The 18901-nt window shown below is 48.8% G+C and overlaps 2 protein-coding genes across 6 annotated transcripts in view; both read right to left on the minus strand.

Moving 5' to 3' along the window:
- The window catches only part of LOC140419748 (uncharacterized), a 204541-nt gene that overhangs the window by 122962 nt on the left and 62678 nt on the right, over nt 1-18901 (minus strand). The window lies entirely within an intron of this gene.
- LOC140419743 (uncharacterized) lies at nt 2977-7847 on the minus strand. 5 transcript variants are annotated; one of them, XM_072503683.1, is made up of 2 exons: nt 7732-7847; nt 2977-6693 (listed from the first exon to the last, which is right to left on the minus strand). In XM_072503683.1, the coding sequence occupies exon 2, from the start codon at nt 6537-6539 to the stop codon at nt 5529-5531; it is 1011 nt and encodes a 336-aa protein (XP_072359784.1). In that variant the 5' UTR covers nt 6540-6693; nt 7732-7847; the 3' UTR covers nt 2977-5528. The 5 variants fall into 5 exon arrangements, with proteins under 5 accessions (XP_072359784.1, XP_072359783.1, XP_072359785.1 ...); XM_072503682.1 differs by having other exon boundaries at nt 7679-7841; XM_072503684.1 differs by lacking the exon at nt 7732-7847 and adding an exon at nt 7563-7686.

The following is an 18901-nucleotide window of genomic DNA, read 5'->3' on the forward strand; positions in this document are numbered from 1 at the left end:
GCGGATTGGAAAATAGCAAACGTGACACCACTATTTAAAAAAGGAGGTAGGCAGAAAGCGGGTAATTATAGGCCAGTGAGCTTAACTTCGGTAGTAGGGAAGATGCTGGAATCTATCGTCAAGGAAGAAATAGCGAGGCATCTGGATGGAAATTGTCCCATTGGGCAGACGCAGCATGGATTCATAAAGGGCAGGTCATGCCTAACTAATTTAGTGGAATTTTTTGAGGACATTAACAGTGCGGTAGATAACGGGGAGCCAATGGATGTGGTATATCTGGATTTCCAGAAAGCCTTTGACAAGGTGCCACACAAAAGGTTGCTGCATAAGATAAAGATGCATGGCATTAAGGGGAAAGTAGTAGCATGGATAGAGGATTGGTTAATGAATAGAAAGCAAAGAGTGGGGATTAATGGGTGTTTCTCTGGTTGGCAATCAGTAGCTAGTGGTGTCCCTCAGGGATCAGTGTTGGGCCCACAACTGTTCACAATTTACATAGATGATTTGGAGTTGGGGACCAAGGGCAATGTGTCCAGGTTTGCAGACGACAGTAAGATAAGTGGTAAAGCAAAAAGTGCAGAGGATGCTGGAAGTCTGCAGAGGGATTTGGATAGGCTAAGTGAATGGGCTAGGGTCTGGCAGATGGAATACAATGTTGACAAATGTGAGGTTATCCATTTTGGTAGGAATAACAGCAAAAGGGATTATTATTTAAATGATAAAATATTAAAACATGCTGCTGTGCAGAGAGACCTGGGTGTGCTAGTGCATGAGTCGCAAAAAGTTGGTTTACAGGTGCAGCAGGTGATTAAGAAGGCAAGTGGAATTTTGTCCTTCATTGCTAGAGGGATGGAGTTTAAGACTAGGGAGGTTCTGCTGCAATTGTATAAGGTGTTAGTGAGGCCACACCTGGAGTATTGTGTTCAGTTTTGGTCTCCTTACTTGAGAAAGGACGTACTGGCACTGGAGGGTGTGCAGAGGAGATTCACTAGGTTAATCCCAGAGCTGAAGGGGTTGGATTACGAGGAGAGGTTGAGTAGACTGGGACTGTACTCGTTGGAATTTAGAAGGATGAGGGGGGATCTTATAGAAACATATAAGATTATGAAGGGAATAGACAGGATAGATGTGGGCAGGTTGTTTCCACTGGCGGGTGAAAGCAGAACTAGGGGGCATAGCCTCAAAATAAGGGGAAGTAGATTTAGGACTGAGTTTTGGAGAAACCTCTTCACCCAAAGGGTTGTGAATCTATGGAATTCCTTGCCCAGTGAAGCAGTCGAGGCTCCTTCATTAAATGTTTTTAAGATAAAGATAGATAGTTTTTGAAGAATAAAGGGATTAAGGGTTATGGTGTTCGGGCCGGAAAGTGGAGCTGAGTCCACAAAAGATCAGCCAAGATCTCATTGAATGGCGGAGCAGGCTCGAGGGGCCAGATGGCCTACTCCTGCTCCTAGTTCTTATGTTTGTTTTATTGGATGCATATATTGACAGGTGGGCCGTTGTTTGGGGTGGTGGGAGGATGGTATTGTTAAGGGGATTGATTTTGCATTTGTTACCATGTGGGTGGGGTGTAAATTTTGAAGGAAAATGTGAAAATGGAGAATAAAAACATTTTTTTAAAAAAAGAGCTAAAAGGGATTATGAAAGGAAACTTGGAAGGGACATCAAAATCAATAAGAAGAAATGTTACAGTTATATAAAGGGAAAGCGGGTGGACAAGAGTGGTGTTGGCCACTAAAAGCTGAAATTGGAGATATTGTCAGTGGTAAGAAGGAAATGGCAGACATGTTGAACAATTACTTTGCCTCAATATGTACAGTAGAAAAACGAGGATAACTTGCTGCAAGTCACTAAAAAATGAAATGTCGAAAATGTTGGTAGCATTGTGGATAGCACAATTGCTTCACAGCTCCAGGGACCCAGGTTCGATTCCGGCTTGGGTCACTGTCTGTGCGGAGCCTGCACATCCTCCCCGTGTGTGCGTGGGTTTCCTCCGGGTGCTCCGGTTTCCTCCCACAGTCCAAAGATGTGCAGGTTAGGTGGATTGGTCATCATAAATTGCCCTTAGTGTCCAAAATTGCCCTTAGTGTTGGGTGGGGTTGCTGGGTTATGGGGATAGGGTGGAGGTGTTGACCTTGGGTGGGGTGCTCTTTCCAGGAGCCGGTGCAGACTCGATGGGCCGAATGGCCTCCTTCTGCACTGTAAATTCTATGATAAGGACAGAGACTTAATACACAATTAATGTAAACATAGCATTGTAACTACAAAATTAATGGCACTGAGCAACACGGTGGCGCAGTGGGTTAGCACTACTGCCTCACAGCGCCGAGGTCCCAGGTTCAATCCCGGCTCTGGGTCACTGTCCGTGTGGAGTTTGCACATTCTCCCCGTGTTTGCGTGGGTTTCGCCCCCACAATCCAAAGCTGTGCAGCTAGGTGGATTGGCCACACTAAATTGCCCCTTACTTGGAAAAAATGAATTGAGTACTCTAAATTTAAAAAAATAATGGCACTAAAGAGTGACAAATTCCGAGGGCCAGACAGCTTCCACCCAAGGGTGTTGAAGGAAGTAGGGGAGCACACTGTAGATGCCTGATGCATTCATTGTTCCCTAGATTCAGGAGTAGTCCCTCTGGATTGGAAAATTGCACATGTCACTCCACTTTTTAAGAAGGTTGAAAGGCGGAACCCAGGGAATTACAGACCGGTTAGCCTAACATCTGTGGTGCGGAAATTGCCAGATTCTATACTCAGGGAGAGGGTAACTAAACAGCTCGAAAGATTTTGATCAATCAGGGAGAGCCAGCATGAATTTGTGGAGGGAAGGTTATGCCTGACAAATCTCAGTGAATTTTTTGAAGAGGCGACTGTGGTAGTGGACAGGAGGTTATCGGATAGATCTGTACTTTGCTCAGAAAATCTTATGTGTCGCCGCACGATATATTACTCAACAGAACTTAAAACTGAGCTTCATGCGTGAAGTAAATTCAAGCTTTATTCGGTCAGTTTTCAGATGTCTCTTGATCAAGTCAGTTTGCTTGCAAATACAGAGTTTTTAAAAGTTCGTTTTGTCCAAGCAAGTACAGATGACTGAGTTAAATTCAATACAAATTACAGTTCTTGATGATTTCTTCAAATTAAAACACACGATTCAGAGAAGTTGAAAACAGACAAAATGGCAGCTTTCAGAGCGAAGCGCAGGAAATAGTTAAAAGACAGGAAGTAAGATGATTCCGGAATAATTTGCTCAAAATCGGCACCTATTTTTAAGGTAATTGCTGTCATTAATGTTCTGTCCCCTTTCTGTATGTGATTGGGTCATAATAATAATAGTTCATTTTATTCGATAAAAATGGCTGTCCATCAAATTTTTAGTATGGGGTGACTGTAACATCCCGTTCCCACCACACTTTATCAGTTCTCATGACCACTGAACTAGGAACTCTGCCCAGAATCACATACTAACAAATGTGTCTTTTTAATCTGATCATTCTCATGCTATTCAGCAGTTTTCACTGCCTGTCTGTTTGAACTGTGTGACCTTAGTGAACCATTTTGATCCTGAACCACTTTAATAAGCCATTTTGATTTTGAACCATTTCTTCTTTTTCAACTTATTACATATTAAAACTAGATTTCTATCAGTGTCTATTGATGTCATTAACTTGACTGCCAGGGGCATTTGACCAAGTCCCACATAAGAGTCTGTTAACTAAAGTGGAAGCCCTTGGAGTTGAGGGAAAACTATTGACATGGTTAGGAATTGGTTGAGTGGCAGGCGACAGAGAGTGGGGATAATGGGAAGTACTCTAATTGGCAGGATGTGACTAGTGGTGTATCACAGGGATCTATGTTGGGACTTCAATTATTCACATAATTTTTTAACGGCTTGGATGATGGCATAGAAAGTCATATATCCAAATTTGCAGATGATACAAAGTTAGGTGGCATTGTAGACAGTCTAGATGATAGCATAAAATTGCAAGAAGGTATTGACAGACTAGGATGGGCAAAATTATGGCAGATGGAATTCAAAGTTAGCAAGTGTGAGGTTATCCATTTTGGACCAATAAAGGATAGAATCAAAGAATCCCTACAGTGCAGAAGGAGGGCATTCAGTCCACCGAGTCTACACCAAACCTTTGAAAAAGCACTACATCCAAGCTCACACCTTTGCCCTGTCCCAATAACTCCTTAACTTAACCTACACATCTTGGCCCATCGAGTCTGCACTGACCCTCTGAAAAGCAGCCCACCTAGGCCCATTCCCCCGCCCTATCTCTGTAACCCCACCTAACATTTGGACACTAAGGGGCAATTTAGTATGGCAAATCCACCTAACCTGCACATCTTTGGCCTGCAGGAAACCAGACCACCTGGAGAAAACCCGGGGAGACACGGGGAGAACGTACAAACTCCACACAATCAGTCACCCAAGGTTGGAATCGAACCTGCGTCCCTGGCGCTTTGAGGCAGCAGTGCTAACCACTGTGCCACCTTGTCGCCCCCGAGCAGGATACTTTCTAAATGGGAAGGGGTTAAGTACAGTGGATGTCCAAAGGCACTTTGAGGTTCAGTGCACAGATGTCTAAAATACTATGAACAAGTGCAGAAAATAATTTAAAAGTCTAATGGAATGCTAGCATTTATATCTAGAGGATTATATCATAACTACACAGAGGTTATGCTGCAGCTACACAAAACCCTGGTAAAATCCATGGTTAGACCCCACTTGGAGTCACTGTGAGTGGTTCTGGGCCTCACACTTTAGGAAGGATATATTTGCCTTGGAGGGAGTGCAACATAGATTTACACCAATGATACCTGGATTACAAGAGTTAAATACAAGGAGGGATTACACAATTTAGACCAGTTTTCACGAGAATTTAGAAGGTTAAGAAGTGACCTGATCAAAGTCTCGAAGATATTAAGATGAAAAGACAAGGTTGATAAAGGTAAACTATTTTCATTGGTTGGAGACTTTTAAAATTAGGGGGCATAGTCTGAAAATTATGGCCAGATGTTCAGGAGAGATGTTCAGAAGCACTTCTTCATAAAAAGGGTGGGAGAGGTTTGGAACTCTCTCCCACACACTGCAGTTGAAGACAGAACAGTTCATTTTAAATCAGAGATAGATAGATTTGTGTTAAGCAAACACATTAAAGGACATGGGCTAAAGGCAGGTATATGGAGTTAGGCCACAGATCAGCCATGATCTCATTGAATGGTGGGAAAGATTTGATGGGCTGAATGGCCGACTCCGGTTCTTACAATACATTTAATATAATAAACATTCATCACAACTGTCCAAGATAAAATTAATAAATTACATCTGCTTCTGTGAATCATTTTAGTGGAAATGTGCCCTCGCTCAAGGACAGTCAGTCCACGGGAAGGAAAATTGAGGCACCAGCCAGTGCAACAGAAAGAAACACTCTGACCCTCCCACGTTACCAATTGTCAAAATTAACATGGTTCAGTCCTGGATGTGATTAACAGCAGCACAATTAGTAGAATCCAACCCCGTCATCACTTGTGAACTCGCTGGTGTTTCTGCAGGTGGGCTGTACTTCTGAATCCTTTCCCACACACGGGGCAGATAAATGGCTTCTCATCAGTGTGAACTCGCTGGTGTGTCAGCAAGTTGGATGAATTAGTAAATCCCTTCCCACACACGGAGCAGACGAATGGTCTCTCCCCAGTATGAACTCGCTGGTGTGTCTGCAGGTTGGATAACTGAGTAAACCCCTTCCCACACACGGAGCAGGTGTACGGCTTCTCCCCAGTGTGAACTCGATGGTGTCTCCGCAGGTGGATTGAGTCAATGAATCCATTACCACAAACGGAGCAAGTAAACGGCTTCTCCCCAGTGTGAATTCGCCGGTGTCTGCTCAGGCTGGATGGATCTGCAAATACCTTCCGACACACGGAGCAGGTGAATGGTCTCTCCCCAGAGTGAATTCGCTGGTGTCTCTGCAGGCTGGATAACTGAGTGAATCCCTTCCCACAGTCAGAACAGGTGAATGGCCTCTCCCCAGTGTGAACACGTAAGTGTGTGAGCAGGTTGGATGAATCCCTGAATCCCTTCCCACACACGGAGCAGATAAACGGCATCTCATCAGTGTGAACCCGTTGGTGTGCAAGCAGGCTGGATGGGTCAACGAATCCCTTCCCACACACGGAGCAGATGAATGGTCTCTCCTCAGTGTGAACTCGCTGGTGCCTCTGCAGGTTGTATTGACATCCAAATCCCTTCAAACACACGGAGCAGGTGAACAGCTTCTCCCCAGTGTGAATGTGTTGGTGTTTGCGTAGGCTGGATGAAGTAGTAAATCCTTTCCCACAATCGGAGCAGATGAATGGTGTCACCCCGCTGTGAACTCGCTGGTGTGTCCGCAGGTTGGATGAAGTACTAAATCCCTTCTCGCATTGAGAGCAAGTGAATGGTCTCTCCCCGGTGTGAGTACGTCGATGAGTTTCCAGCTCAGATGGGGAAGTGAATCCCTTCCCACAATCCCCACATTTCCATGGTTTCCCCATGGTGTGGATGTCCGTGTTTCGGTGCTTTTCCAGTCACACTGATGATAAAATGGCTGCTGATTTTCCCCGTCCTAACGAGTCGAGTGACTCTGTCAGATCTCGATGTGAAGTTTGGTTTGAGATTTCTTACTGCAAATCCTCCCCTTTGAATACCCTGTGAAAAGAGTTTACAAATGTCATCACTGTCAGTACAGCTCAGAAATTCAGAACAGACAATTCTAGTTGCTGCGGAACTTGCTTTCTCATTCCCCAAACGCTGTAAATGTCCAGCCTCTGCTCCCTACCGACACACATACCCCTCCACACACACTCTGCTGCATGTAAAATAAGACCATAAGACCCCCTACCTATTCTCCTGAAGGTGCTAATTCATGCTGATCAACAGATCTGCACAGCATTTCCTGCACTCGACCGAGAGATCTTAAGATTCTCAGGGGTAGGCCATTCGGCCCATCAATCCTGCTCTTCTATTTAATAAGAACGTGGCTGGTCGGATTGTGACCCTGAACTTCATTTTTGTCCCGTCACCCAAAACCCTTGACTCCCTTTTCGAGCCTTGAATATATTTAATGATGCAGCCTCCACTGCTGCCTGGGAATGTCCTTCCTTGCCAGAGATCAGAGTCCTCATTGATTTGAGTGCAAAGTGTAAGCTCTTATTTCTTGTCCCCCTCCCCCATAGAATTTCATAGAATTTACAGTGCAGAAGGAGGCCATTCAGCCCATCGAGTCTGCACCGGCTCTTGGAACGAGCACCTTACCTAAGGTCAACATCTCCACCCCATCCCCATGACCAAGTAACCCCACCCAACACTAAAGGCAATTTTGGACACTAAGGGCAATTTATCATGGCCAATCCACCTAACCTGCACATCTTTGGACTGTGGGAGGAAACCGGAGCACCCGGAGGAAACCCACGCAGACACGGGGAGGAAGTGCAGACTCCGCACAGACAGTGACCCAAGCCGGGAATTGAACCTGGGACCCTGGAGCTGTGAAGCAATTGAGCTACCCACAAGGCTACCGTGCTGCCCATCCTCTGGTGTGAACCATCCTCCAGTGTCTGAAGCAGGATGGTGCCCGTTAACCTGGGCCTGTTCCCGGGAGGGAGAAGCTCCGCAGCTGCAAACCAGGAGCTACCAATTGTGAAGGGTTTGCGGATCCACAAAGTGTTTCCAAAGCCTCCCACCCACCGCCGCCTCGCGCTGACTCCGCTTCTCCGGGACAAAGGACTCTCTCTGTCTCGCCAAAGGCCTCGGCCCCGCGCATGCGCGCCCATGCTAAGCACGACCCAGACTCCAGCTGGCAGTGCCCTGGGACTGATTGACGGCTGCTCCGGACCAATAGGAAAATGGAGCGGGACAGGACGCGCAGCCAATCGGAATGAATGAGGGGCGGGGCTGCGCTGTCACTGAGGCATGCGCAGTGAGGGTCATGGCGATGGAGAGACTTTTCTTTCGGGGCCACGATCGCCCGCAGTTAGCTGGAGGTGCGCAGGCAACGGTAGATCTGACAGGTTGGTGGAGAGGCGTCAAACACGCTTCTCAAATCTGAACCACAACTTTTTTTTGCACCAAAGAGGGTCAAAACGTCACGTGATCGGTCTCGGTTAGCGCCCGCCATCTTTGTAGTGGTCAATGTGCCGCAATGCGCATGTCCGCCCGCCATCTTTGTAAAGGGCAGGCTTTTGAATGACTGGGAGGTGGCTGTTCCCCATACCTCAGAATGGAGATAACTTGTCCATTAAACTGCATTAACGATTTGGGTAATTTGAGCCACCCATTACCCTGGTTTGCAAGCACCCAGATGATGAGGCACAGTAGCGGCAAAAAAGCAAATTCTGCTCTCTGGAACTCTCCCTCCTGCATCAGGCCTTCAAAGATCTGTGGGTCTGTTCTTTACTCTGGGTCTCAATCCATCTCCATCCATTTCATCCCTGATCACCTCTCCGCCACTGTCCTCTGCTTCTGTCTCAACGTGAATGCGTTTTAACCATATTTTAAACATATTTAGCATGTTACTGTTACTTCCACCGACCATGTCTAAATGAGATTTCCATCACTGCTCACCCCCGACCATCTCACTCCCTCATTCAGAGTCAGGAATTGTTTTTCCAGTGGCGGAGTGCATTTCACTTCCACTTCTGAGTTTATATTGACCACCAAATTGACCACCATTTTCATTCCCTGGAGTTCATTCTGCACAAAGTGAAAATGTGAAATCTGTTTCCCTCTCCAAGTATTTCTAGCATTTTCTCTTTTTATTTCAGATTTCCAGCAGCTGCAGTATTTTTTTTTTAATTGCAAGTGTCGCTCATGGAAACACAGACAGTCCAATTAAGAGCCAGTTTGTAACAAGGTGGATCTGGAGGCAGAATTTAGTCCATGACCTCCAGTATAGGTGTTATAACCTGCCTACTTACAATTGGCTGGGGACTAATGACTATCCCACAATCCTATGGGAGTATGAACTTCCCCAATGAGGGGGGCGGAGAAACTCCTAGTATAAATAAGCTGGCCAGTTCAGGAACGAGCAGGAAGGAGAAGGTAGCAAGGGAAGTTACTGCTACTGTTATGTATATATTGTTATAGTAAATAAACGTTATTACTTTGTATCCTTAAAACTCGTGCTGGATTCTTCGTGGCCCTTACAAAACTGGCGACGAAGGTAAAAGTGAATAGCTGTCTACACTGCTGAAGCCACCTCCCTGGATTTTTGTTGGATACAGGTTGGAAGTTGTTTTCTATTATACCATGCCTCTGTACGGACATTTGGATGTTTTTGATGCTGCGCTGGAAAGCTGGAACCAGTACAATGCTACCGTGGGCAGCACGGTAGCATTGTGGATAGCACAAATGCTTCACAGCTCCAGGGTCCCAGGTTCGATTCTGGCTTGGGTCACTGTCTGTGCGGAGTCTGCACATCCTCCCCGTGTGTGTGTGGGTTTCCTCCGGGTGCTCCGGTTTCCTCCCACAGTCCAAAGATGTGCGGGTTAGGTGGATTGGCCATGCTAAATTGCCCATAGTGTCCAAAATTGCCCTTAGTGTAGGGTGGGGTTACTGGGTTATGGGGATAGGGTGGAGGTGTGGACCTTGGGTAGGGTGCTCTTTCCAAGAGCCGGTGCAGACTCGATGGGCCGAATGGCCTCCTTCTGCACTGTAAATTTTATGATACACACAACGGATGCGTTACTATTTCCGGGCAAACAATATCACTGAAAACGAGCGCCAGGTGGTCATATTGTTCACCGCCTGCGGGCTGCATACGTTTGGGGTGATTAGGAGCCTTACGTACCCAGCTGCGCCGGACACTAAAACGTTTGACGAAATTGTGAATATAGTGGGGCAACACTTTAACCCAACCCCGTCCACGATAGTCCAGCGTTACCGGTTTAATACCGCTGAGAGGACCCCTGGAGAATCCCTTGCCGATTTTTTTTTTTTTTTTTTTTTTTTTTTTTTTTTTTTTTTTTTTTTTTTTTTTTTTTTTAAATAAATCCAGGCTACGCGGGATTGCGGAGTACTGTGACTATGGTGAGACCTTGTCAGAAATGTTACGCGACCGTTTGGTTTGCGGTATTAACAATGCAGCAACCCAGAGAAAGTTGTTAGTGGAGCCAACATTGACTTTTCAACAGGCAATACAAATAGTCTTGTCCCGAGAGAGCGCAGAGCGAGGAGTACAGGAGCTACAGGGAATGGAAGTGCATGCCTTGGGGCGCAACCCTTTCCGCCCAAAAATGTCCCCCCGCACTCCTGCGGTACCTTGGGCAAGGCAATGACTGGACCGACGCCAGTGGCCATCGGACATTCCTCCCTGAAGGGAGCCTTCTCCAGAGCCAATGGATGAGGAGCCATGTCCGTGTCAGACTTGTAGGCGCCGACCCCGTCGCGGACGGCGGTCCTGGGGACGCCAGAGACGCCGTCATTCCGACCGAAACTGGGACCAGCCCAGGGGCCGTAACTGGGACCAGCCCAGAGGCCGTACCTTCCATGTGGTTGAACCTGTGGCGACCACTCCTGAGGACGTGGAGACGGAGGACGACTGCCTGCAGCTGCATTGTGTGGCAGCTCCCTGTGTGGCTCCCATTAAGGTGACAGTACGGGTCAATGGCCACCCGCTGGAGATGGAGTTGGATACTGGCGCAGCGGTCTCCGTGATCGCCCAGAGGACATTCGACCGCATCAAGCAGGGTATACAGACCCTTACATTAACTGACTCACAGGCCAGGTTGGCCACCGACACGGGGGAACTACTGGACATTGCAGGAACTACAATGACCTCTGTTGTCTATGGACGCCAGGAGGGGCGTTTCCCACTTATCGTAGTGCGTGGCCATGGGCCCAGCTTGTTGGGTCGGGACTGGTTGCGCCATTTGCGGTTGCAATGGCAGCACATCCTCCAAACAGTTTCTGGAGGGTTGACTGAGGTGCTAGGACGATACCCAGAGGCATTCCAGCCTGGTTTGGGGAAAATAAAAGGGGCCGTAGCCCGTATCCAAGTTGAACTAGGAGCCACGCCGCGCTATTTCCGGGCGCGCCCAGTGCCTTACGCTTTGCTCGAGAAGGTAGAAGGGGAGCTCACTCGTTTGGAGAGTTTGGGTATTATCAGGCCCGTCCGTTTTGCTGACTGGGCAGCACCAATTGTACCAGTAATGAAGCCAGATGCCACAGTTCGCTTGTGTGGCGACTATAAACTTACAGTGAATACAGTTTCCCGACTCGACCGATACCCAGTGCCTCGCAGAGAGGATCTCTATGCGAAACTTGCATTCACAAAATTAGATATGAGTCACGCCTACCTGCAGTTGGAGCTGGACCCTGCCTCCCGACCATATGTAACAATTAACACACCAGGGCCTGTATGAATATACACGGTTGCCCTTTGGAGTATCCTCTGCCTGCGCAATTTTTCAAGGTGTTATGGAGGGCATTTTGAGAGGTTTACCACATGTGGCTGTCTACCTAGATGACGTGTTGATTACAGGGACATCGGAGCAAGAGCATTTGGAAAATCTGGAGGCTGTCCTTAGACGCCTTTCGGAGGCTGGAGTCCGTTTACGTCACACAAAGTGCGTATTTCAGGCAAAAGAAGTAGTCTACCTAGGTTATCGGGTGGACCGCGAGGGTCTGCACCCCGTCGCAGAGAAGGTGCGTGTAATTCAACATGCCCCCACCCCGACTGACACTTCGCATCTTCGTTCTTTTCTCGGTCTCGTAAACTATTACGGGAAGTTCCTCCCCAATCTGGCAACTACGCTGGCCCCCTTGCACCTGCTGCTAAAGAAAAATCACACCTGGGTTTGGGGTCAGCCGCAAGAAACCGCTTTCCGGCGGGTAAAGCAACAATTGTCGTCGTCTGGGTTACTAACCCACTATGATCCAGGAAAGCCTTTGCTCGTCACATGTGATGCATCCCCGTATGGTATTGGGGCCGTCCTGTCCCACAAGATGGAGAACGGGGCCGAGCGACTGATAGCTTTCGCCTCCCGCACATTGACTGCAGCGGAGAAAAAGTACGCGCGGATCGAGAAGGAGGGCCTGGTAGTGGTTTTCGCGGTGAAACGCTTCCACCAGTATGTGTACGGCCGCCATTTCACTATCGTGACTGATCATAAGCCCCTGCTGGGACTCTTCCAATACCGCCCATTGCTTCTGCACGGATCCAGCACTGGGCTTTGTTGCTTGCTGCATATGAGTCTTCTCTGGAGCACAAACCAGATACGCAGATAGCAAATGCCGACGCACTGAGCCGATTGCCTTTATCGACCGGCCCCATGTCGACCCCCACGACCGGTGAGGTGGTTGCAACCCTAAATTTTATGGACACCTTGCCTGTCACGGCATCACAGATCCGTGAGTGGACCCAGACGGAGCCAGTCTTGTCAAAGGTTCGGCACATAGTCCTGTATGGTGGGCAGCATAGACAGCTCCCAGTCGAGTTGCGGGCATTTTCCTCCAAGCTGTCAGAGTTCAGCGTGGAAGACGGCATCCTCTTGTGGGGGACGCGTGTGATTGTCCTGGAAAAAGGCCAGGAGCTGATATATTATCAGACTTGCACAATGGGCATCCGGGCGTGACCAAGATGAAAATGTTGGCCCGGAGTTATGTCTGGTGGCCAGGCCTCGACACCGACATTGAGAAGGTGGCCCAAAACTGCTCCATTTGCCAGGAGCATCAGAAGCTTCCGCCGGCCGCGCCCCTACATCACTGGGAATGGCCAGGGCGGCCTTGGGCACGCTTACATGCAGATTTCGCAGGCCCTTTTCAGGGATCCATGTTCCTTCTACTAATTGACGCCCAGTCCAAATGGCTGGAGGTGCATAAGATGCAGGGGACAACGTCCTGCGCAACAATTGAAAAGATGCGTTTATCATTTAGTACGCATGGCCTCCCCGAGGTGCTGGTCACGGATAATGGCACTCCATTCACGAGTGAGGAGTTTGCTAGGTTTACAAAGATGAACGGCATCCGCCATATCCGCACTGCCCCTTACCACCCGGCTTCAAATGGGTTGGCAGAGCGTGCAGTGCAAACATTCAAAAGAGGCCTAAAGAAGCAGTCTTCCGGATCAATGGACACGAGACTGGCTCGCTTTTTGTTTACGTACAGGACCACCCCCCATGCAGTGACTGGGGTAGCTCCCGCAGAACTCCTAATGGGCTGAAGACTTCGCACCCGCCTTAGTATGGTCTTCCCGGACATTGGCGCAAACGTACGCCGCACACAAGAACGGTAGGGACAGGGATTGTCTCGGCATCGTCCGATTCGGCAGTTTGCGCCCGGTGACCCAGTATTCGTGTGGAATTTTGCTGGTGGTGCCCAATGGGTTCCTGGTGTAATCTTTCGCCAAACGGGCCCTATATCTTACCAAGTGCAAGCCCAGGATCGTCTCCAGCGAAAACACGTAGACCACGTCCGGTCCAGAAGATCATCCCCTCAAAAGATTCCCCGTCCCCGGCGCTCATTTCAACAGCCGCAAAGACCAGAAACAAGGGAAGGTAGTCCTCAAAATCTTCCACTGGTGCCTCACTCGAAGCCTGCGCAGGTCGTTACGGGACCGAATGGAGATAGAGACGCTGACATGACGGAGGCAGCAGACTCTGACTCCGAGATGGAGACACGGGATGCATCAGAGGGGGAATCCTCGGGTCCACAGGCCGTGGATGTACAACCGTGCCGTTCATCACGGAAGCGCCGGTCTCCGTCTCGTTACACGCCGCCTGATCCAGCGCCGCGTGCAAATGGCGTCCGGCCTGCGGCCAAACTAGTTTGACGCCTTCCTTCGCCAGGGTCTTCGGTGGATTCCTTGGACTTTGGGGGGGAGGGATGTTATAATCTGCCTACTTACGATTGGCTGGGGACTAATGACTATCCCACAATCCTATGGGAGTATGAACTTTCCCAATGAGGGGGGCGGAGAAACTCCTAGTATAAATAAGCTGGCCAGTTCAGGAACCAGCAGGAAGAAGAAGGTAGCAAGGGAAGTTACTGCTACTGTTATGTATATATTATTATAGTAAATAAACGTTATTACTTTGTATCCTTAAAACTCGTGCTGGATTCTTCGTGGCCCTTACAAAAATAGGTCTTTTTTTCATTGAAACATTGAGTGATTACAATACAGACGGAGGCCATTCAGCCTGTCTTGCCTGTGCTGGCTCTCTGCAAGAGTAAATTAGCTCCTTCCACACCCCTGCCCATTCACTAACAAGAGAGAGACAAGAGCACTGAGGTGGAAATAAATGGTCTTGATTATGATGCAGACATGTGGTTGGAAACCCATATTTAGGTGAAAGATGAATCTGAAGTTATGAACTGTCTGATTCCGACAGTTCCCAGGGAGAGAGATGGAGCCACTGGTGAGGGAGTGGAGTTTATAGCTGGGAATGAAGACAAGGCTTCAGTCTTATCAATATTTAAATTGAGAGAGGAAATTTCTGCTCACCCAGTACTGGATGTCAGACAAGTTAGGACAATGTGTTCCTTGGAGGGAAACAGAAGATGAAGATGTTCACATATACCTGCTATACTAGTCCTTTTGGATAGTACAGGTTGAGGGTTGGCAGACTTCTGTCGAGTTGTCGATCTATAAACTCCATCTCCTTCACCCCCTGCTACTCCACATTGCTCTCTCTCTCTGTTTTTGCGGTTTCTCTCTCACTCCCTTTTTCAGTTTGAAATCAATTTCACAGGACATTGGAAAAGGAAGATGAAACCAAGCATCATATCAGGATCTGACAGAGTCGCCAATGTCATCACCGGAATATCATCAGATTTTGAAGATGGAAGAGAACAGCACCGTTCACAGTGAGGAGAAACCATTCCCGTGTTCTCTGTGTGGACGAGGATTCAGACAATCAGCTGACCTGTTAAAACATCAGCGCAGTCACACTGGGGAGAGATCGTTCAACTGGCGTCAGTGTGGGAAAGGATTCATTCAGTCATCCAACCTGCTGAGACACCAGCAAATTCACATCGATGAGAGACCTTTTAAATGCCAGGACTGTGGGAAATACTATAAATGTTCTGGGGATCTGAAGTCCGATCAACGTGTTCTCACTGACAAGAGACCGTACAGATGCTCTTACTATAGGACTGGGTTCAGGCAATCATTTAACCTCACTGTACACCAGCAAATTCACACCAGGGAGAAACCATTCACCTCTAACTGTAGGAAAGGATTTATTACCCCATCCTGTTGCTAACTTTTGGTTGGCTCATAATTCGTAATTTGCTCTGTTTGTTTAACCTTTGCTCTAGAGTCGCCAGATATCTTTATGATACCGCCACGAGGTTCAAGTTCAAGTAATGATCAATAACTCAACACACTAATTAGTAAGATTCAAATCAAAACACATTAATTATACACAGTAAATCACTACTCATGCATAAACTCTACTTTCTAGACTATTCCTATCACTAAAGGGCCTATACTTAGCTTCGGACTGGCCCACCAGGTCAGGGGAACAAATGGCCTTTCGTTCAGGTCCTGAGTCTGCAGGATTCAAAAGCTGGTATGGACTGGTAGCTAGGAGCGCCTATCTTGTAGCGAGCGTTGACTGGAGACTTACTTGGTTGGCGGCAGCGAGGCAGGTCACTGTCAAGGGTTGGTTCGAGCTGCTGAGTGACCCTGCCAAAGAAGGACGATTTGAACTTGGGGGCTTTACTTTATAGTCCCCAGGGGCTTCCCGCCCTTCGGGGCGGACCACGTACCTGGTTCCAAGTGATTGGACTACTTTCCGATCACTTGGATCGATTTCTCCAATACTGGAGTTGTTCCCTGATCATTGGGCGGTCCCTAAGTGTCCGTTGGCCTTCATTTGTCTTGGCTCCTGCTGGCGCCGAGGAGTCTGGCTTGGCTTTATGCACCTTAACTGTTGCCATTGTGCCTGGGAATCGCTCATTACTGTGCAGATGGCTGCTGTATTACTATGTAGATGGCTGCTGGTTTCGGTGCTGTCTGGTTGTTTTGCAGGTTCCAATATACATGATTTCTGTATTTGCTAGTCTTTGCCTGTGTTGGCTGAATTTCCCTTCAGCCTTTGCGGTTCTCCATTTTAAGTCGGTAAGTGGCCAACCCAGGTGGCTACAATCCCAACTACGGACACACCAACGCATTCACACTGGGGAGAGGCCATTCACTTCCTCCAAGTGTGGTACGGGGTTCACTTGTGCATCAGCTATGCTGGTTCACCAGCGAATTCGCACTGGAGAGAAGCCATTCACCTGCCCTCCGTGTGGGAAAGGATTCACTCAGTCATCCAATTTGCTGAGACACCAGCGGATTCACGTTGATGAGAGACCGTTAAATGCCTGGACTGTGAGAAGTGCTGTCCAAGCTCCTAGGAACTGAAGTCCCATCAATGTGTTCACACTGATAAGAGACCATTCAGCTGCTCTCGCAGTGGGACTGGGGTCAGACAATCATCTGACCTCACTGTGTACATCAGGGCACTCACAATGAGAGAGGCCACTCACCTGCTCCTGAGTGTGGGAAGAGAGTCACTTGTTGTCCATGCTTGCTGACTCACCAACGTGTTCACACTGCTGAGAGATCTTTTAAATGTCCAGTTTGTGGGAATTGCTATGAAGGTTCTGGAGCCCAGATGTCCCACCAACTTGTTCACACTGTTGAGAGACCATTTGAATGCTCTCACTGTGGCAGTAGGTTTAGGTGGTCATCTGACCTCACTGTACGTCAGCACAGTCACACTGCGGAGAGTCCATTACCCTGCTCTGAATGTGGGAAAGGATTCAGTATCTCACCCTACCTTCAGACACACCAGAATTCACACAGCGGAGAGGCCGTTCCCCTGCTCTGAATGTAGGAACAGATTTAGTCAGCCATCCGAACTGCGGATACATGGGTGCATTCACAATGGGGAGAGACCGTTCACCTGCTCTGAGTGTGGGAAGGCATTTATTCAGTCATCCTAACTGTGGATACACCAGTCAGTTCACACTGGGGAGAAACCATTCAGTTATTCTGCATGTGGGAAAGGATTCACTTGTTCATCCTACCTGCTGATGCACCAGCGAGTTCACACTGGGGAGAGGCCATTCACCTATTCCAAGTGTAGGATGGGATTTGCTCACTTGTCCAACCTGGTGAGACACCAGCCAGTTCACACTGATGAGTGACCTACTAAGTGCCGTGCGTGTGTGCGTGCATGCGTGGGCTGCTGAAAACGAAGACGAAACACAGGGCCTGGTGGTGAAGGCAGAAATGCATGAGGCACAGCACAAAAGGTGTGTGGAAAGGTTGGACGTACTGGAGAATACCTCGAGGAGGAAGAATCTAACAGTTCTGGGTCTTCCCGAAGGGGCGGATGTTGGGACATATGTGAGCACGATGCTTCACTCGCTAATGGGATCGGAGGCCCCGACGGGCCCTGGCACGAAGACCGAAGGCTGGAGAAATACCCCGAGCTATAGTGGTGAGGCTTCTCCGCTATAATGACAGAGAGACGGTCCTCAGATGGGCGAAGAAAACTCTGAGCTGTAGGTGGGAGAACGCGGTGATCCGCGTATACCAGGATTGGAGTGCGGAGGTGGCGAGAAGGAGGGCAAGTTTTAATCGGGCTAAGGCGGTGCTTCACAAAAAGAAGATCCAGTTTGGAATGTTGCAACCGGCGAGACTGTGGGTCACACACCAAGGGAAGCACCACTACTTTGAGACGGCAGAAGAGGCGTGGACATTTATTGTGGACGAGAAGCTGGAATAGTCTGGCGAGAGAAAGAACTTTTGGGACAAAGTGGTGGGGTGATTATGTGGGGCGAGGAAAAAAGGGGGATGGTTTCTTTTTTTCGATTTGTTAATTTTGCGATCCTGCAACTTTTCTCTCTTCCCCATGTTGGGGGGGGGAGGGGGAGGATGAGGAACTGTGGGCGCCGGCCATTAGGGGCGGGGCCGAGTGGGAAACGCGGGCTTTGTTCCCGCGCTATGGTAATTATGGCAGGAACAGGGACGCAGGAAGGAGAGGGCCTCGCACAGTGGGGGCCGAGGACAAGGGGGGAAGCCGAGGTCAGCCAGAGTTCGCTGACTTCTGGGAGCAACATGGGGGGTGCAACTACGCTAGAGGGGGATCTGGGGGAGGGGGGGGGTTAACTGGGTTGCTGCTACTAAGGAGAAGGGGGAGCTGTTATGGGATGGGGTGGTCGAGGCGGGAGGGCGCCGTCGGGGGGATATACTGGTACGTGGGAACCGGGTGAGGAGCTGGGTTAAAAAAGGGGATGGCTAGTCGACAAGGGGGGGGGGGGGCGGTAAAGAGCCCCCCAACCCGGCTGATCATGTGGAACGTGAGGGGCTGAACGAGCCGATTAAAAGGGCACGGGTACTCGCACACCTAAAGAAATTAAAGGCAGATGTGGTTATGTTGCAGGAGACACATCTGAAACTGATAGACCAGGTCAGACTACGTAAAGGATGGGTGGGGCAGGTGTTTCATTCGGGTTTAGATGCGAAGGACAGGGGGGTGGCTATTTTAGTGGGGAAACGGGTACTGTTTGAGGCAAAGACCATTGTGGGGGTAGATATGTGATGGTGAGTGGCAGATTGCAAGGGGAGGCGGTGGTTCTGGTGAACGTATATGCCCCGAACTGGGATGATGCAAATTTTATGAGGTGTATGTTGGGACGTATCCCAGACCTGGAGGCGGGAAAGTTGGTAATGGGGGGAAACTTCAATACGGTGCTTGATCCAGGGCTGGACCAGTCGATGTCCAGGACCGGGAGGAGGCCGGCAGCGGCCAGGGTACTCAAGGACTTCATGGAACAGATGGGAGGGGTAGACCCCTGGAGATCTATTAGGCCTAGGAGTAAGGAGTTCTCATTTTTCTCCCATGTTCACAAAGTATACTCA

Source organism: Scyliorhinus torazame, chromosome 5 (assembly GCF_047496885.1).
Source record: "Scyliorhinus torazame isolate Kashiwa2021f chromosome 5, sScyTor2.1, whole genome shotgun sequence".
NCBI classification, from domain to species: Eukaryota; Metazoa; Chordata; class Chondrichthyes; order Carcharhiniformes; family Scyliorhinidae; genus Scyliorhinus; species Scyliorhinus torazame.